This window comes from Rhodotorula graminis (genome assembly GCF_001329695.1).
Source record: "Rhodotorula graminis WP1 unplaced genomic scaffold RHOBAscaffold_21, whole genome shotgun sequence".
In the NCBI taxonomy this organism is placed as follows: domain Eukaryota; kingdom Fungi; phylum Basidiomycota; class Microbotryomycetes; order Sporidiobolales; family Sporidiobolaceae; genus Rhodotorula; species Rhodotorula graminis.
This window is the reverse complement of record NW_017264948.1, coordinates 170,332-188,591: the sequence shown is the minus strand read 5'-3', so window position 1 is coordinate 188,591 and position 18,260 is coordinate 170,332. Positions and strand designations below refer to the sequence as shown.

The following is an 18,260-nucleotide window of genomic DNA, read 5'->3' as shown; positions in this document are numbered from 1 at the left end:
GGGCTACTGCACTCCCCCTCGGTACCAGCCTGAGCCCCCTCCAGCTCGGCACCGCCCCTCGACTCGTCGTCGTCCTCTTCGTCCTCCTCGGCCAACCACTTCATCAGCTCGGCGGCCCGGCTCAGCCCACAAGTCGCTCGGCGTCTTCAGTCAGGTGCGCACTGCTTTCCCCTACCCTCCCTGTGACCTGGCCGTCCGGTTCCGGCGGAGCCGCGCACCTCCGTCCATGCCCGAACTCGCAACCTCGGCTTCGTCAACCGCCGACCTCTTTTTGGCCTCGCACACAGCGCCCACCAGCCTTTCGTTCCGCTCCTGTACACCGTCAACACGAGCACACCAACCTACGGCCCGCCATGAGCACGGCCCTCGACCTCGACCCGCGACAAGCTCCGCCTCCTCTCACCTTTGCCCTCCCGGGCCTTCAAGGGCTCGGCTTCGGCTTCCTCCTCCTCGTCCTCGCCCTCCTCCTCCAGCCCGCCATCCCCGCACCCATCTCGCGCCACCTCCGCCTCGCCCTCTTCCTCCCCGTCGCCGCCCTCGCCTGCGTCACCCCGCTGTGGTGGCGCTTCGAGCCGTTCGACCTCGCCATCCCGGCCAACTTTCGTTGGGCCATCTTCGCCCCGTACGGCGTCCTCAAGGCCGTCCAGTGGGGGCTCTTGAGCGACCGCGCGCGCGCAAAGGACCTCGCCTGGGTCGGGTTCGACGGCCGCGAGGAGGAGCGCTCGAGAGACGTCGTCGTCGAGCGCGAGGAGGCCGAGAAGGGTCGCGCGCACGAGCCCGCATCGACCACGGCGCGCTCTGATCCCGCCGCAGAGGGCCTGCGCAAGCGCGCTCCGCCCGAGCTGTCGGCGCCGACGCCCCGCCGCCCGTCGACGGCGCTCTCGCCCGACATCGCCCTTCCCTCTTCCTCCCCAACCGACATCTCGCACCTCCCGACGCCCTCTCCCTCACCTCCCTTTGACGCCGTCAACCCGCCCTCGATCGCCTCGGCGCCGCACCCGACCTCGTCCGTCTCGCCCCTCGCGCACGCGCAGCGCGACGCCCAGTCGGCCGCGCAGCAGCACGACCCGCTGCGCACCCTCGTCGACGCGACCCACCTCGTGTCGTCCCTGCGCGGCGTCGGCTACCTGTGGGGCCCGCCGCTGCGCTCCCTCGCGCGCCCGGCGCCCTCGCACGCCGCGTTCGTCCGCCGCGCCCTCGCCCAGTTCGTGCTCGCGCACGCCGTCAGCACGGCGTGCGTCGCGCTCCAGGTCCTCGACCGCGACGGCGAGCTCGCGCCCATCCTCGCGCGCGCCGTCCCGCTCCTGTCGCCCGGCGCGGCGCAGCTCGTCTCGGCGACGGTCGCCCGGCTCGGGATCGGCGCGAGCTTGCACGCCCAGATGAACATTGGCGCCGAGGGCGTCTCGCTCGGCCTGTACGCGGCGCACAGGGTGCTCAACGCCGTGCTCGACCGCGTCGGTGGCGGCAAGGCGGTCAAGTGGCGGTCGACGTTCGACGTGCGCGAGTACCCGCCGCTGTTTGACCGGCCGTTTGCCGCCATGGGCGAGGGCGGGCTCGCTGGGTTCTGGGGCCATCGGTGGCACGCCCTGTTCCGCGACGTGTGCGTCGCTCGTTCCCTATCTCGCGCGAGGTCTCGAGCGAGCCTAACGCCCTTCTCGCCGCCCGCAGGTTCACCTCGGTCGGGTACCGGCCCGTGTCGCGCCTCGCTCGTCGACTGGGCGTGCCCAAGAAGGCGGGGCAGTTTGCCGCCGTCGTCGCCGTCTTTGCCCTGAGCGCCTGGATGCACTGGCAAGGTGCACTCCCTTCTCCCTTATTCTCTCCCCCTCGTCCGACTCTGACCCTCGTCGCCTCCCCGCAGCCCTCTTCTCGGCCCGCTACGCCCTCTCGCCCTCGTCCTCCTCTCTCGCCTTTGCCGCCGCCCACCACCTCCCGCTCTCGTCCCTGTACCCGGCCCCCTACGCGTCGCTCTCGTTCGTCGAGCGCCACGGCACCTGGGTCTTCTTCCTCGCGCAACCATTCGCCGTCTCGCTCGAGGGCGCGTGGAGCGCTTTGACGAGGAGGCGCGTCGGCGGGTGGGCCGGCAAGGTGTGGGTCGCGCTGTGGGTGGTTGGGCTCGGGCAGGCAAGCGTCGGGCGCAGCTGGTGCGCCGCCTCTTCCTCTCTTTCCCTCTCTCTCTCTCGGCGTCGCACAGGTCACTGACGACTCTCGTGCGTCCCGCAGGCTCGCTCTCGGGCTCGTGCATGGCCTCCCGCCCGTCCGCCTCTGGTCTCTCCACCGCTTTTGCCTCCCCGTCCTCAACCTCGCGCCGATGCCCCTCTTCATGCGCTCCCCTCCTTACTAGACTCTCCGCACCATGTCTATACCGCACCCCTCTTTGTAGCTCTCGCCCTCTCGCATCTCGCAGCAACTTGTCGTTTCGACCTTCCCAAGGCGCAGTCGGTTTCCCGAGAGGGTCTGTGCGCTCCGCTCGGCGGGCTCTCGAGAGCGCCTCGTCGGCCACGACGGCTTCCTTTCGAGCTCGCTCTGCGCCCTGCTGCTGCTGCGAGTACTCTGCGGCGCGTGTGGGTCGGCAGACGAGGCGGCGGCACGCGGAGAAGCGCTCGCCGGCCGGCGGAGAACGAAAGCGCGTCGGCCACTTGGCTCTCGTCCGAGAAGGCTCAGCGAGCCAATGACTGCGTTGCGAGCGCCGCACTGACATCACCAAGGTCGACACCAAGGGCGACGGCTAAACGCTCAGCGCGCACTTTTTGACCGAGTCTGGCTCGAGAGATCTTTCAGCTCTCCCCGACCCGCTCGCCACTCGCTCTCCTCACGCTTGCGGCTCGGCTGAGCAAAGCGACTGAAGTGGGCGACCCCGAGCTCCCCAGCGGTCCCCCTCGGCTGCGCTCCACGGCCCCCGAACCTGCTCTTTGCTATCCTCCTCCTCCTCCCCCCGCTTCTCCTCGTCGACCGCCTCCTCGAGCGACGACGACAAGCTCGCGCATCCCGCTCGGCTCCTCCACTCGACCAGGTGCGCCGCACTGTCTCTCTCCCTCTCCCTCTCGAGCACGAGCTATTCTCGCCGCCGCCAACTGGCTGACCCCGCCCTCCCTCTCGGCATCTCATCGATGCTCCCCCTCGCGCAGCTTGGCACCTCTCTCGCCCTCTCCTTCTTCGACCTCGCTCGACAAGTCGCTCGACACGCCACGCACGATGGGCCTCAAGAAAGTCGAGGACCGGCCGACGCCGTCGGCTGTGTACAACCTGTGCGTCGCCTCTTCGCTCGCCTCGACGGCTGCGTGCCGTAGCTCACCTTGTCCTCGGTGCTCGTGCAGGCGCGTATACTCGGCGGCAATCGTTGCAGCGGTGCGTCATCTCCAAGGAGAGGGACGGTTCGCAGACGCCGGACCTGACGTGCTCCCCTTCTTCCCTCGACGTCTCCTCGACCCGCCTCGTCTTTGACGGCTTCTTTCATTGCAGTTCGCAGCGATCCTGATCGGCTACGACAGCGCCTTCGTATTCCTCTTCCCTCCGTCCTCCCTCGCGAACGAGCACTGACACTTCCCCCTTCCCGCAGTTCGGCACGAGCGTCGCCTTGACCTCTTTCAAGAACGAGTTCGGCGCCGATAACGTCGCGAGCAACAGCGCATGGCTCGTGTCGTGCTACCAGCTCGGCGCGCTCGCAGGATCCCTCCTCGCGCTCCCCTGCGCGTTCTACTTCGGTCGCCGTTGGGGCCTCCTCGCCTCGGCCCTCGTCTTCACGCTCGGCGCCGGCATCATGCTCGCCGCCGACGGCGAGCGAGGCTTTGCGCCCATCTACGCCGGTCGGGTCATTGCGGGCTTGGGCATGTTCGTCGCCGTCGTCGAGCTTCGGCCAGAGAACCACACTGACCCTCTCTTCCTCCTCGCCCCCCTCCCTCTCCTTGCAGCGGCGCCGCCTCGAACTTGACGCCCCTATACATCTCCGAGATCGCGCCGCCAGCTATCCGAGGTCAGCTCGTGGGCATGTACGAGATCGGCTGGCAGAGTGCGTCCCCCTCTCTCTCCCTCTCTCGAGCCTGCTCGGTGTGCGTTCGCTCACTCGCCGTCGTTCTCTCCCACAGTCGGCGGCCTCATCGGCTTCTGGATCAACTACGGCGTCTCTGAGCAACTCGCCGTCTCGCACAAGCAGTGGCTCATCGTGCGTCGCTCGAGCCCCTTTCCCCCCTTCTTCCCCCCTCCTCCCTCGCGGGCGCTCCCTTTGCGCCACCGCCCTTCTTCGTCGTCGACGTGACGAGCTCGAAATTAACGACCCGCACTGCGCGCAGCCGTTCGCCGTCCAGCTCATCCCGGGCGGCCTGTTCGCGATCGGGATCCCCTTCTTCATCAAGGAGTCGCCTCGGTGGCTCATCTCGCGTGGTCGGCGCGACGAGGCGATCAAGAACCTGTGCTACTTGCGCAAGCTCGAGTACAACGACCCGTACCTCGTGCAGGAGGTCAACGACATCGACCTCCAGGTCGAGAACGACCGCACCGCCGTCGGTCCAGGCTTCTTTGCGCCCATCCGCCACCTCTTCAGCCGGGGCTACCTCTTCCGCCGCATGCTCACTACTGCTGGCTTGTTCTGTCTTCAGAACGGTACAGGCATTAACGCGATCAATTACTAGTGAGCCGACCTCGCACTTCCTCCTTCCGCTCCGACACTGACCCGCCTTTTCCTCGCAGCTCGCCGACCATCTTCCGCTCTATCGGCGTCACGGGCGGCAACACGTCGCTGTTCACGACGGGCTTGTTCGGCGTCGTCAAGACTGTCGCTTCCCTCATCGTGCGCTCGAGCCGTTCCCGCTCTCGACCGACCGTCGACTGACCTCGTCTCGCGCCCTCTCGCAGTGGGCTTTCCTCCTCATCGACCACCTCGGTCGCACCAAGCTCCTCATGATCGGCTCGGCAGGCTGTTCGGTCTCCATGTTCATCGTCGGGTGCGTCTCCTGCTCTCGACCATGCCGAAGCGGCGCGAGCTCACCTTCCGACGTCCCTCGCAGCGGCTACATCGCGATCGGCAAGCCGCAGAACAAGACGACGTCGAGCCTCGACTCGGGCGGCGTCGCTGCCATCTTCTTCCTGTACCTGTGGACGAGTGCGTCACCTTCCGCCGGGCTCAAAGTCGACCTTCCCAAGTTGACCTTCCTCCTCCCGCGCTCCTGCGCTTCTCCTCCTGCAGCCTTCTATGCAATTACGTGGAACGGAACGCCCTGGGTCGTCAATGCCGAGGCGTTCCCGGGCAGTGTTCGCCAGGTCACCCAGTGCCTCGCCGCCTCGTCGAACTGGCTCTGTGCGTCCCTCTCGCTCGACCTCTCTGGCCTCTGGACTTGACCTGACGCCTCTCCTCTCGCAGGGAACTTTGCCATCGCTCGTGCGACGCCGACGATGTTTGAGCAGATGGGCGCGGGCGGGTACGGCGTGTACATGTGTGTCGCCCTCCTCGCCTTCGACTTTGCCGCCAACGACTGACCCGCTCTCCCTGCAGCTTCTTCGCCTGCTTCACCGTCATGAGCATCCCCTACGTCTTCTTCCTCCTGCCCGAGACCAAGAACGTGCCCCTCGAGGAAATGGTGCGCACGCTCCCCTCCCCTCCTCTCTTCCCGCCTCGTCCTCCTCCCTCTCTGACGCTCCTCGCCGCCCCGGCCTCTCCCGCACGCAGGACCGCCTCTTCCTCGACCCGCACCCTTGGTCGGCCAACAAGCGCGTCCTCGCCGCGCTCAGGCGCGAGCGCGCCGACCGCGCCGACCCGAACAACAAGGAGGAGCTTCTGTTTGACCCGCACGCGTCGGCGCAGCAAAAGACGCAGCCAAGGCAGGACTTTGTCGAGGACGTGTAGATATCTGTAGACGAGCTTTTCTCTCTCTGTCTCGAGCCTGCAACGACGAATGCGGGCCGCTCTCTCTCGAACGACCTTCTCGCTCTCGACTGTCCTCGAGCGCACCTCGTCTGCTAGCGATACAACATCTGTGTCTCGAGAGCATCTACAACTCCGTACAGAAGACCTCGCTCGCTCCTCAATAGTCGTCGGGCCCGGGCAACTCGCTGCAGGTCGAGGGAGAGAGTCAGTCTTGCGCTCTCGGGCCTCGAGCGGAAAGGAGAGACAGAGAGAGAGAGAGCGAGCGAGACGCACCTCTCCTCCATGCGCTCCTTGATCTCGGCCATGTGCGGGTGGTACGTGCTCCACGTGAACCTGCGACGCTGGAACGAGCCCGGGTTGAACACGAGGCAGCGCTCGTACACGAGCTTGTACGGGTCGAACGAGTCGGCGAGGACGAGCTGCGGGCCGCGAGAGAGTCAGTGAGAGTGAAGGGAGGGAAATAGAGGTGAGAGAGGGGGACGCACAGTTGTCGGCATCGGGTACAGGCGCAGGGCGTGGTCAAAGTCCCACAGGACGGGGCGGACGTTGAGCGGCAGGGGCGCGAGGTGCGCCTGGTCGAGGATCGTCTGGACGAGCTGCGAGCGGGAGGTAGACAGTGTCAGGGCGTGCGTCGTCGGGGCTCGAGCCCGAGCCGAGGACTCGTTGTAACGAGAGAGAGAGGAAGAGGGACGGACCGCCTTCCTCAAATCGCCCTTGCTGCCCGGCTCCTCGGCCGGGAACCGGACCGCGTTCCTCATCATGCGGCCCATCATGTCGTCGCGGAAAAAGACGAGCTCCTGGCTGAGCCACCGCACCCGGCACGGGTTGCTCCCGAGCGTCAGGTTGGGGATGCGCGCGAGGAGGGGCTTGGCGAGCGCGTCGGGGAGTGCCGGGCGAGGGAGGGCGGCGGACGAGTAAGGGTCGGTTGGGCCGGGAATGAGGAGGAAGTGCGAGGCGGCGAGGAGGGCGGGGAAGGACGACAGGAGCGAGGCGAGGGTCGCGAAGAGCTCTGCGGGACGAGGACGGCGAGCGTAAGCCACGACTTCTTTTATCACGACGACGCGGGCTCGAACTCGTGCCGACGACGACGAGAGAAAGAGAGAGAGCTGGCCACGCACCCGAGTACTCGCGCATCGCCTCGCCGTCAAACAGCCAAGGCCGGCTGCGAAAGTTGCCGCACAGGACAAACAGCCTCGGGATCGACTTGGGGTCCATGTCGTTGTACGCGCCGAGGACGTCGCCGAGCGCGGCGAGCACTTTTGCGTTGTCGAGGTGCAGGTCCGACAGGATGATGAACGACGTCTCGTGCTGCGGCGCCTGCTCGGCCGCGATGAGCTCGGCTTCCTCGGCGGCCGACAGGGCGCCGACGCCGAGAAAGTCGTGGTGCCCGTGAATCCTCCTGTGCGCGAGGAGAGGAAGGGCGAGTGAGTGCGAGGTCTCGGGCCACAGAGGGTAGAGGAAGGGGGACGCACATGGCCTCGTCTCGTCGCTCGCTCGGCGGGTGCCCGATCTCGGCCACCTTGAAGATCGAGTCGTGCGTGTAGTCGCCGTCGACGAGCACGAACGAGCCCTCGGTGAACAGGCCCGACTCTGGCGTCTGCGAGCGAGCGGTCGGCGAGCGAGGGTCAGTGCGCCGCTCGAAAGGGCACAGGGAGAAAGAGAGAGGGAACGCACAGCGTCTGACAGGTCGAGCTTGACCTTGTCGTCGAGGTCCTCGAGGTACAGCTCGCCGTCCTCCATGCGGGTCAAGAGGCCAAAAATGAGAAAGTGGCCGCCTTGCCGCCCGAGCAGGTTCTTGATCGTCGTCAACTGCGGTCAAAAGGTGCAGGGTCAGTGATGGTTCTCGAGAGAGAGAGAGCGGATCCCGCAGAGGCGGCGCACCTTCATGTAGTCGGCGCGTTCTGGGTCGACGATGGTCGGCGGGCAAAAGTGCTCGTTGCGGAGGATGACCTGCTTGATGATGTTGAAGCGGTCGCGCAAGTACTGCGCCTTGGACAGGGCACCTGGCGCAAGGGTTGGTGCGGTTTCGGCCCTGTGCGACGAGAGGCTGGTCAGGCTCGGGCGCCGGGGTAAGGGAGAGAGGGAGGAACGAGTCGACGCACTTCTCGAACCCTCCTCGCGAGTCGTCCCACCTCCACGCCGGCAGGTCGAACGCGTCGATGATCTTGAGGTGATGCGCCGTGTCGACGTCTGCGCCGCCGTCTTGGGCGTGGTCCTCGGCGTCGTCGTTGGTGACCCGCAGCTTCTCGTACGTTTCGGCGAGGAGCTCGACTGTGATCTTGCTCGGCCCGTCTGGGTGCGCGCTCGTGGGTCAGGTCCTGGCGCAAGTGAGAGAAGTGGAGGGGAACGGACCGAGACCGCTGCCGCTGCCGACTGCGCCGCGAACGAGGTGCTCGAACGTGTCGACGATCTCGTCCTCGTCGTCGAGCTCGAAGCCGTTGACGAAGGCGTCGAGCCAGTCGATGACGCCTGGTGCGAGCTGGAGCGAGTACTTTTGCTGGAAGACCTTGCGGGCGAGGCGGGCGGCGAGTGAGCCGGAGGTTGACGAGGACGAGCCGTTGTTGGCGGTGCGGCGGGCTGATGGGCGGCCGCCGGGTGCGCCAGGTGCCATGCTGCTACCTCGCTGGCTCGAGTCCATGGTCACTCCGAGCTGCAGAGCGAGTGTGGGAGGGTGCAGAGGACGAGAGAGCTCTCGCGCTCCGACGCGTCCTCATCGCTCCGGACGGCCACCGAGTCGGCCACTTCGTCGCACAGGGTTGTGCGACCCAGCCATCTGCCTGCCCAACATGGCCAGAGCCCCTCGCAAAGCCCGCCGCGCAGCTCGCCAGCGCGCGCACGACGTCCAACGCCAGCTCGCCCAGCTCGTCGACGAGCTCGACCACCCGCAGCGCGACAGCGACGCAGCAGGGCCGCGCGACGTCGACTTGGCAAGCTCGTCCAGCACCCATCCCCATCCCGCCGCCGCCCTCCCCACCGCCACCGCTCAGGACGACTCGACCCTCGCCGCCAGCACCGCCTAGACCAACCCTCTTCCGCCTCGCCCTCCTGCGCCATCGGCCGTGGCGACCATGAGCCCCGCCGACCTCGACCTCCTGCACGTCCCCTGCGACTTTGAGGCGTCCCTGTTCGACCTCGACAGCCTGAGCCCCGTCCAGCTCGCCGTCGCCTCGCTCAGAACCGACCTCGACAGTCTGGTCCAGCGCCGAGCCTATCACGAGTTCCTCCAGCGCCGAGACGAGTGCGAGCAGGGCTTCGGCGCCGACGTCTTTCAGCGTGCGTCCCTGCTCCTATCCTCTCCTGCTCTTCCTCGTCCTCGTCCTCCCCGTTTCCTGACCACCTCACCTCGCGCAGCCATCCTTTCGGTCCCGCTCAACTTCCCCATCCCGACCGACATCTCGACCCTCGGGCCCGCCTACCTCCTCCTCGTCCAGTTCAACCCTTTGTGCCTGTCGGACACCGAGGCGGCGGCGGCCGGAGCCCACTTCATCGCGCTCGTGCGGCACGCGACCGCCGGCTCTGCCGCCAGGACGTCGCCTGATGTACCTGTATCAGCACCTCTGCCACCTGTCGGCACGGCGGTCGGGCTCGCTGCGCCTGCGCCACCGGCGCCTGTCGAGCCTGCACACGACCCAGAACCGCCTCTCGCCAAGATCCCTGTCGACCGCTGCATCGTCTCGAGCAAAGGAGCAAGCTCCGATCCTCAATCGTCCCTCGTCCTCGACGTTAAGGGCGACGGCCTGATCGTCTGCCGCAGCGGCGGCCGGCGCCTGTTCCACCTCGAGCCCGACAAGATCCTCGACTTCACGTGTGCGTCCTCTACTCCCCTGTCCTCTGTTCTCCAGAAACTTCTTCCTGACGCTTTGTGTACCCGCAGACTACGCGTCAGCCCCGATCGACGGCACCTCGGCAGTCTCGCCGCCGACCATCCTCCTGCGCCTCGCTCGCCTCGTCGCAGTACCGCACAAGCTGTTCTCGAGCTCGATCGTGCGTCTCGAGTCGGCCCAGTTGTGCGAGGGCGACGCCGGCTTCGAGGTCCTGAGGTCGAGCATGTGGGCGTGGGCGAAGCAGTTTGGATTCGGGGCGCGGTCGTCGAGGTGCGTCCCGCACCGTCCCTCACCTGTCACTGTGCGATTCGGGTGCTCACCTCGACGTCTTTTCAGTGACCTGCCGCCAGACGATACCTCCGTCGCTGCGCTCACGGTGTCGAAGCCTGCGCCGGCGCCGAGCGGCACGCCCACACCGCCAGCCGACCTCGCCATGGTCGACCTGACGGCGTCGCCCCCGCCTCGCGCCGATCCTCGCCCACCCACCCCTCCTGTCACCTCGACCACCGCTCCCGTCTCGGCCTCTCGACCTGCCCTCGCTCGCTCGACCACCCCCGACTCGGTCTCGGCGCCCATGTCGATGTCCGACGACTCGCCTTCCTCCTCGCGCTCAGCGCCCGCTCCGCCATTCCTCGCCCACGTCGAGCTCCCGCTCGCGCGGTGCGCCGTCGTGCACCAGGATGGCCAGGAGGACGTCGTCGAGGGTCCGCTCGTCGTGCGTGTCGAGGCCCGTGCGCTCGTCGTCGTCCCGAGTGAGGGGTCGGAGTTGCGCCTCGAGGCGGACCAGATGGACGAGGTCGAGTGTGCGTCCCGGTCTCTCTCCCTCTTTCTCTCGCCCTCTCGGCGAGTTCGCCTGGAGCCTCGAGAGCCTGACTGACGCTCCTCGCGAGCGACGCAGCCCTCGACATGCCGGCGCTCGACGGCTCGCCTGCCGTGACGACCCTCGCTTTCTCGCTCGCCGAGCTCGCGACGTCGGCGACGGCTACGCACCGCAGCGTCGTCGTGCGGCTCGGGATCGAGATCGACCCGGCGCGGGACGAGGCGGCGTGGGAGGGCCTGTACGGAGCGGTTGTGGCGTGGGCGAGCGACTTTGGCTTCGAGATGGGGGTGCCGTCCGGGTGCGTCGACCTCTCTCCCTCTCTGTCCCTCTCTCTACTCGATGCGCGATCGCTCACGCCTTTCCAACGCAGGTCCGACGACTCGCCCTCTCCGGCATCAGCGTCCAACGTCGTGCCGTACGACGACCTGTTCGTCGAGCGGTGCGTCGTCGTGCACCACGACGGGCGCAAGGACGTCTTCGACGGCCCGCTCGTCATGCGCGTCGAGGCGAGTGCGCTCGTCGTCGTCCCGAGGGAGGGGTCCGAGTTGCGCCTGGAGGCGCGACAGACGCACGAGGTCGAGTGTGCGTCCCAGTCGCTCTCTCTCTCTCTCTTCTAGGGCTCCTCCTCGACGGTCCTGACGCTCTCCCGGCGGTACAGACATCGACATGTCGACGCTCGACCACCCTTCCACTCGGACGACCGTCGCCGTCTCGCTCGCCGAGCTCGCTACGTCGACCTCGACCACGCACCGCAACGTCGTCGTCCGCCTCGAGATCGACAGCGCGCGAGACGACGAGGCGTGGCAGGGCCTGTGCGAGGCGGTCATGTTCATGGCGGGCGAGTTCGGCATCCGGCTCAAGGAGGACGGGTGCGCCCAGCTCTCTCTCAGTCTCACTCGATGCGCAAGGAGGTCACTCATGTTGCTCTTGCGTAGGGACGATGATGGCTCCGCCTCGCCAGATGCGCTCGCGCCGGTCGAGCTCCACTCGGCCGTCCTCCCCGCCACGACCGACCCAGCCCCGAGTGCGACTTTGCCGTCGCCTCCGCAAGCGCCATCTCCCACCCTCCTCCGCCCTACATCGTCTCCCGTAGCCGCAGCGCACAACGAGCCCGAGATCGCCGTCGCTGCGTCCACAATGGCGAGCGGCACCCCTCCTCCGCCAGCCGACCTCGCCACGGCCGACCTCACGCCGCCAGCTCCTCCTGTCGAGCCGTACGCGCCCACGTCGTCCGTCGCCTCGACTTCCATCACCTCCTGGCTCCCGTCCTTCCTTCGGCCTCGCCCCGCCGCCGCCCACCCGGCGCCGACCCCGACGAGCTCGTCCAGCACCTCGCGCGCGACCTCGTCGCACGTCGAGCTTTCCATCGAGCGGTGCGTCGTCGTGCACAAGAGCGGGCGGGAGGACGTCCTCGAGGGTCCGCTCGTCGCGCGCGTGCAGGCGCAAGGGCTCGTCGTCGTCTCGAGGGAGGGGTTCGTGCTCCGGCTCGAGGCGGACCAGATGGACGAGGTCGAGTGTGCGTCCCGGTCTCTCCCGTCCTCTCTGTCTCTGCTGTACACCTCAACGTGCCTGACTCTCTCTCGCCGCACAGATGTCGTGCCGCCGACGCTCGATGGGCCTGCATCTCGGACGACTATCGCCGTGTCGCTCGCCGAGGTCGCCACGCCGGCGTCGATCACGCACCGCGCCGTCGTCGTTCGGTTCGAGGTCGACAGCGCGCGAGACGAGGAGGCGTGGCAGGGCCTGCGCGAGGCGATGACGGCGTGGGCGGGCGAGTTCTGCTTCGAGACGAGGGAGACGAACTTGTGCGTCGCGCGCTCTCTTTTTCCTCTCTCTCTGTCTCCCGTTTCGCCTCCCAATGGCTCACATCGCTTGTCCTACAGCATCAATACTACCTCGCTAGCTGTACAAGCGCCGATCGAGGCGCCCTCGCACTCGAGCTCGACCTTCCCGCCGCAGCCACTTCCACAGCCGCACCTTTCCACCCTCCCTCGCCCGCACGCGCCCGTGGCAGCCGCTGCGCAAGCCCCTCGCACCTCTCGGCTGCCGTCGGCTCTGCCGGCTCGTCCTCCCAAGGGCTCGACGCCGCCTTCGCCTGGGTCCGCCGACGTCGCCAACTCGCGCATGTCGCGTCCGCGCCCGCCGTCGCCTGCGAAGCGGCCTGCGGCGAGCACGCGCCCGCTGTCGAACGAGTCGGGCACGCCGCCGCTGCCGTATGGGCAGGGTGGGCCGTCGCCGTCCCGTCTTCCCCTCAAGCGCTCCCCTTCCCCTCCTGTCCGCCACAACCCTCCGACCCTCCCTCCTCCTCCACCACAACCTCGGCGCTCGCTCTCGCCTCGACGTCGACCCGAGCCTGCGCCCGACCGGCGTCGCTCTCGCTCGCCCGTCCGTCAGCGCGACTCGCTCGACTCGTCCAGGCGCCCACTTCCTCCGCCTCGCCGCTCGCCCTCCCCTCATCGTCGCCCCTACTCGCCTCCCGCTCGTCGAGCCTACTCGCCGCCTGACCGCCGCCGCTCGCGCTCGCCCATCCGCCGCCGCGACCCGTTCGACTCGCCGCCGCGCCGCGACCGCTCCCCGCCACCACGCCGGCGCGAGCGCTCGCCCGACGTGCCGCTGTACGCGTGGCGCCGCACGCCGTCGCCCGGCCGGCAGGGCGGCGAGCCGCGCTGGGGCCGCCGCGAGCACGAGTACGAGCGCGGGCGGGACCGCTCGCCGCCGCCGCCGAGGCGACGCTCGGACTACCCGCCATCGCCTGAGCGAGGCCGCTCGAGTGCGGGGTCAGGGCGAGATGAGCGGCATGCGTCGTCGTCGTTCGAGACCAAGTGGTGGACGCGGTAGCTGAGCGACAGCGGTGTTGGATTGGGGCGGTCGAGACGGCGACGGCGAGCCGCCGAGGGTTCTGAGGACGAGGACGCGTCCTACGCTTGTCGGTGCAGGCCTTGCAGCGCTGGACGAGCAAGTCTGTGACCTCGTTTTCGCGCTCGAGCCCCCTCATCGGCGCCGGTGTCGAGCGAGCGAGCGAGAGATGCCGCTTCCGCTTGATCGCTGCGTCACTCGAGGCGATCGAGGCGGGGCACACGCTCTCCTGAGCCGCGACGCACGGACGTACGTCGCTCGGTGATGGCTCCGGTCCGTCTCTCCGGCTTTGGCGGTCCCTCCCTCTCTCGCTCCCGCTCTCTCTCTCTTGTCCACGTCGCACCGTCGGCCGAAGATGAGCGCGCTCGACGAGGCGCTCCTGCGCGAGGACCTGGCGGCACCCGTCACCATCGCGAGCCTCATCTCGCTGTCGCCAGCTCAACTCGCCCTTGCCGCCTTCCGCCCCGACCTCGACTTCCTCACCCGCCAGCGCGCCTACACCGAGTTCCTCCTGCGCCGGAGCATGTATCGCGAGAGCGCCAAGCGCGGCTCGCACGAGCAGCGTGCGTCCTGAGCCTCTCCCTCCTCCTCTCCCTCCTCCTCTCCCTCCTCCTCCCTGACCTTCTTCTGCCACCTCGCCGCAGCCATCCTCGAGATGTCGCTCAACTTTGAGCGCCCCGCCTCGCCGTCGAGCATGTCGAGCTCGGAGCTCGCCCTCTTGCAGTTCAACCCTCGGTGCATCACGGCGCGCGAGGCCGGGACGGCGCAGCACCTGTTCTTCGAGCGGGCCCGCGCCAAGCAGGCCGAGGACGACGCCGAGCAGCGGCGCATCGCGCAGCAGATCCTCCACGTCGAGCGCTGCGACCTGCAGTACCTCGGCGGCGTGCCGTCGTTCGCCAAGAACCTGTTGCTCGAGATCAAGGAGGACGGCCTCGTCATGTCGCCCGAGGGCACGGTCATGGTGCAGATCGAGTCGCAGCACATCACGAGCTTCCACTGTACGTCCTCGCCGACCTCTTGAACCTCTCGGGTCCACGTCGCTGACTCTCCTCCCATGCGCAGACGTGACGACGGTCGACGGCGCGAGCGGGCGCGCCACGGACTGCACGCTCAAGGTCGAGGCGAGCGAGGGTGTTCTCGTCGGGCCCGACCAGGACACGCAGATCAAGCTCGTCGTCATCAAGCTCGGCCGCGTCAGCGTCTCGGACCCGTCGTTCGAGCACTTGCGCTCGACCGTCGCCAAGTGGAGCGCCGTCGAAGCCTTCCCGGTCCACCTCGTCGAGTGCGTCCTCGTCCTCTCGTCCACTCTATCGCGAAGGGTTTCTGACGCTCTCTCTCTTCAACCGCAGGACGCGCATCGTGCGAGAGCAGCCCACTGCGGTTCCTCCTTACCCGACCCCGCCACCTCGCGCGACCTCCCTCCCCGACGACGCGAGCAGCAGCAGTCAACCACGCTCTCGCTCTACGACCGCGACGTCGCCCGTGCCGCTGTCGAACAAGCGTCCGCTCCCGGACGAGTTTCAGCAGCAGCCGCAGAGCAACAAGCGCGCCCGCACCGCCGAGTTGTGCCAGTTGCAGGCCAGTCGTGCCGGCCTGTGGCGCTTCGTCGGCGACCTGCCCGAGGACCCGCTCTGGCACCCTGGGTCCGTCCTCTGTCCTCGACGTCAGTCCGAACCCCCGTACTGACGCCGCTTGCCTGTGCGCAGCCACCTCGTCCGCCAGCTCGCCCTCCTCCGCGCCATCATGCCGAAGCACCTCGCCATCATCGACTACAGCCCCGACGATCTCGCCTTGCTCTCGCGCGCCGCGCTCCCGTCGGCGCTCCCGATCCTGCCCCGGGGCCTGCCGCCGTCGTACCCGTCGGTCAGGCATCGCGCCCCTGAGCGGCTCGCTCTCGAGCACACCTACCGCAAGGTGCAGCGCCTCGGTCCGTCCTCTCTCTCCCTCTCTCTCGACGCGTCTCTCTCCCTTCGACGCCGCTCATGCAGCTCTTTGCGCCCTCGCAGAAGTCGACACGACGCGGCTCGTCCTCCTCACCGACGCCTACCCCGAGGTCCGCCTGTACGCGCAAACCGTCGCCAAGACCCAGCTCGCAAGCGACACCCTCAAGCAGGCGTACGCCACCGTCGAACTCGACCTCCAGAGCCGCATCGCGAGGCAGACGCCCGAGACGAAGGACCCGCTCGAGAGCTTGCTCGACTTGGTCCGCAAGATGAGGGACTCGCTCGACTTGTACGTCCTCGGTCTCTCGCTTTCAGAGTCCTCGAGACTGACTCGGATCTCGACGCCCATGACCACAGCTGCTGCCGCCACTTCTACCACGCCGGCTCCCTCATCCGCACGGTCCCGCCGTCCCTCACCCACGTCAACATCGGCATGGGCCCGCTGCGCCGCTTCGAGGGGGCCCTCATGGCGATCGTCGCGTACGAGGAGATGGCGGGAGCGGTGGGCTGAGCTGCCGTGGTCGAGGTGGAGGAGGTCGGGAGGAGGTCCGGCTCGACTTGGGAAGGTCGCCGAAGTGCATCGTGGCTTGCGTCAGCTTGCTTCTCACCTGAGCCTCTGCCGAGAGAGAGAGAGAGTGGCTCGTGAGATACTGCAACGACGGCCATCGTCGAGGCTCGAAAGCAGTACGGCGAGAGCGCGACGGGCGAGTGAAAGTGAGCTGCGGCGCTCCGACCTCGAGCAGACGTTCGCATCGCTCGAATGCTCGTGTGCGCAGTGCCAGAGGCTCTCGATACGGACTCGATCGAGTCCTTCGGCGTATCTCGGAGACGCGGGAGTCGAAGCAGGAGCGTAGCGGAAGCGAGTAACGAGCCTTTCCTTTCCTCTCAGTCCGGGCAGCGCGCAAGGTTTCCTCTCTCCTCGCGCCCTACTCGTTGCGCGCTCGGTGCTTGTCCCGCCATCTGCGTCTCTCTAGGTCTGCTGTGCGGCGCTCGTACACCTGCGAGGTGACCGCAGGCGAGGTTGGCGTTCGCACTCGACGTAGTCGGGATGCCGAAGCCGACCGCTGATTGGCCCCGCGCTCGCACCGCTCGCTCGCTTCGCCTCTCTCTCGCGCACCTCGAGCTCAAGCGTTCGGCTCTCGCCTCGGAAGCTTGCGCATCCGGCTCGCGCCTCCTGCTGCCGCGGAGCGTCACTCTCCCCGGTCCGCGAACGTCCGCCTCCGCCTCGTCTCTCCGGCCGGCGGGGCCTTCTCCCGCTCGAGTTCGGCGTCCGCCTCGCTTTCCTGCCTGCTCGACGCCTCTACTCGTTTCTCTCGAGCAAGCTAGCTTTCGCTGCACTCGCTGCGATGCCGCTGGCGTCGCACGTGCCGTCTCGCGGCACGACGGTGGTCGCCTGTCCTCCGTCCGCCGTCTCTCGACGACCTACCGACGCCGCTCTCGCCGTCCACCCGATCTCGCCAGCTCTCTCGGCAGCACCAACGTCGAGGAGCCTGCCACAGAACGGCCCGATCCACCTCAACAAGGACAACTTCCCCCTCCTACACTCGCTCCTCCAGTCGCCCGAGTACCTCGACGCCGTCGCCCACGATCCAGGGCTCGCTCGCCGCCCGTCGACGCGACACACGAAAGTCTCGACGTCGACCGGGATAGGCTCGAGCAGGACGCAGCGCAAGCCGTCGAGGAGCGGAGCGTCGGGCGTCGCCGACCTGTGGAGCAAGGTCCCGCGCGCGTTCGGCTCGTCGTCGTCGGTGGCGGGCAGTGCGAGAGCGGCCCGACAGAGCCAGAAGAAGCGGTCGACCGAGTGGGACGTCGTCGAGGCGGGAGCTGCCGTCGAGACGTTGTCGAAAGCGGCGGTGGCGGCCGGTTCGGCGAGCGCTGTCGGTCGAGCAGGCAGGGCGCCGCAGACTGGCGAGCATGAACGTGCAGGTCCGTTCCTCGTCGACGTTTACGACCCGTGTGACCCGCCCCTGACGACTTTCCGGTACAGCTCGACGCCCACCACCTGCCTTCCTCCTCGCCAGCCACTCCCTCCCCGACCTCCCGACGACGTCCACGTCGACCGCCTCTGCGCCAGTCACCTACTCGTCCCGTCCGACTCAGGCCCAAGCCTTGCCCTCAAACCCTCACCCGCCGCCGACACGTCCCTCGACCGCGTTTGCCTCGACCGTCTCGACCCTCAAGCGCATGCTCACGCGCTCGTCTCGCCCGTCTGACCACTCGTCGAGGCCGAGACGCTCGCGCTCGTTCGGCACCAAGTCTGCTTTTAGCGCGAGCACGATGTTCGGCGGCGAGCGCAGGCCGAGGGCGACGAGCGGCCTGAGCGGCGGCGTCCTCCTAGCCGAGGACCGGGTCGCGACCGCCGCTGAGCATGTGTGGGTCGTCCTCACGTCGTCTGGCGATGCATCGACGCCGGCGCGCGAGCCGCGACGGCCGTCACGAGGCGCAGCCGACGGGCGGGTCGAAGCAGGTCCGAGCGCCTCGTCGGCGCCACCGCCCTCCTCGGCCCTGCCGACATCGCCTCGCTATCAGACCCCTCGACAGACGTCCTCACACGCCGTCTCGTCGGGAGCTCCCTCGTCCAAGCCGCCCGTCTCGCGACGCCCTCCCGCTCCACCCGGCGTCGCGGCCTTTGCGCGGCCGACGTCGCTCTCGGCTTTCCCGACCGCTCGGCCGTTGCTCGACCGGAACGAGTCGACGTCGACGACCTACGCCTCGTACGGCCGACGCTGGGAGGGCTCGGCGTCGACGAGGGCGGCGGCGCGGGCGAGTCGGAGGAGCCTGAGTGTGCGGCGCAAGCCAGCGGCGGCGGCCGCCGCGCTCGCGGACATCGACGCCGGCGACGAGAAGGTGTGGAGCAAGTGGAGGAGGTGGGTGCGAGAGCGGCGGGAGGCGATGCGCAAGCAGGACGAGCGCACAGACGGGCAGAAGTAGAGCGGCTCGGCAACGACGTCGAGAGTCTG

At 68.1% G+C, this 18,260-nt stretch overlaps 6 protein-coding genes across 6 annotated transcripts; 5 read left to right on the top strand and 1 right to left on the bottom strand.

Moving 5' to 3' along the window:
* Positions 1–353: 353 nt before the first annotated feature.
* On the top strand, positions 354–2,341 carry RHOBADRAFT_56589 (uncharacterized protein; the record flags this gene model as incomplete). Its single annotated transcript, XM_018418423.1, has 4 exons — positions 354–1,600; positions 1,669–1,793; positions 1,859–2,141; positions 2,221–2,341. The coding sequence occupies 4 exons, from the start codon at positions 354–356 to the stop codon at positions 2,339–2,341; spliced, it is 1,776 nt and encodes a 591-aa protein (XP_018267602.1).
* An 851-nt stretch (positions 2,342–3,192) lies between these two features.
* On the top strand, positions 3,193–5,900 carry RHOBADRAFT_40363 (uncharacterized protein; the record flags this gene model as incomplete). The annotated part of the gene is made up of 13 exons (XM_018413705.1): positions 3,193–3,283; positions 3,467–3,495; positions 3,557–3,828; positions 3,909–4,006; positions 4,083–4,159; positions 4,287–4,624; positions 4,684–4,783; positions 4,849–4,937; positions 5,001–5,095; positions 5,180–5,290; positions 5,354–5,426; positions 5,486–5,570; positions 5,660–5,900. 13 exons carry the CDS (start codon positions 3,193–3,195, stop codon positions 5,834–5,836), a joined length of 1,635 nt encoding a protein of 544 aa, XP_018267601.1. The 3' UTR covers positions 5,837–5,900.
* Positions 5,901–5,939: 39 nt separating this feature from the next.
* On the bottom strand, positions 5,940–8,468 carry RHOBADRAFT_56587 (uncharacterized protein; the record flags this gene model as incomplete). The annotated part of the gene is made up of 10 exons (XM_018418422.1): positions 5,940–6,042; positions 6,131–6,276; positions 6,343–6,453; positions 6,553–6,866; positions 6,976–7,256; positions 7,330–7,454; positions 7,532–7,666; positions 7,739–7,889; positions 7,960–8,149; positions 8,210–8,468. 10 exons carry the CDS (start codon positions 8,466–8,468, stop codon positions 6,015–6,017), a joined length of 1,740 nt encoding a protein of 579 aa, XP_018267600.1. The 3' UTR covers positions 5,940–6,014.
* Positions 8,469–8,925: 457 nt separating this feature from the next.
* On the top strand, positions 8,926–13,339 carry RHOBADRAFT_56586 (uncharacterized protein; the record flags this gene model as incomplete). The annotated part of the gene is made up of 10 exons (XM_018418421.1): positions 8,926–9,130; positions 9,209–9,664; positions 9,732–9,951; positions 10,018–10,484; positions 10,580–10,799; positions 10,872–11,083; positions 11,160–11,370; positions 11,437–12,017; positions 12,093–12,306; positions 12,385–13,339. The coding sequence occupies 10 exons, from the start codon at positions 8,926–8,928 to the stop codon at positions 13,337–13,339; spliced, it is 3,741 nt and encodes a 1,246-aa protein (XP_018267599.1).
* Positions 13,340–13,712: 373 nt separating this feature from the next.
* RHOBADRAFT_56585 (uncharacterized protein) lies at positions 13,713–15,900 on the top strand (the record flags this gene model as incomplete). The annotated part of the gene is made up of 7 exons (XM_018418420.1): positions 13,713–13,920; positions 14,002–14,355; positions 14,420–14,639; positions 14,707–15,000; positions 15,064–15,284; positions 15,364–15,589; positions 15,658–15,900. 7 exons carry the CDS (start codon positions 13,713–13,715, stop codon positions 15,809–15,811), a joined length of 1,677 nt encoding a protein of 558 aa, XP_018267598.1. The 3' UTR covers positions 15,812–15,900.
* Positions 15,901–16,646: 746 nt separating this feature from the next.
* RHOBADRAFT_47727 (uncharacterized protein) lies at positions 16,647–18,231 on the top strand (the record flags this gene model as incomplete). The annotated part of the gene is made up of 2 exons (XM_018415040.1): positions 16,647–17,226; positions 17,288–18,231. 2 exons carry the CDS (start codon positions 16,647–16,649, stop codon positions 18,229–18,231), a joined length of 1,524 nt encoding a protein of 507 aa, XP_018267597.1.
* Positions 18,232–18,260: the final 29 nt, after the last annotated feature.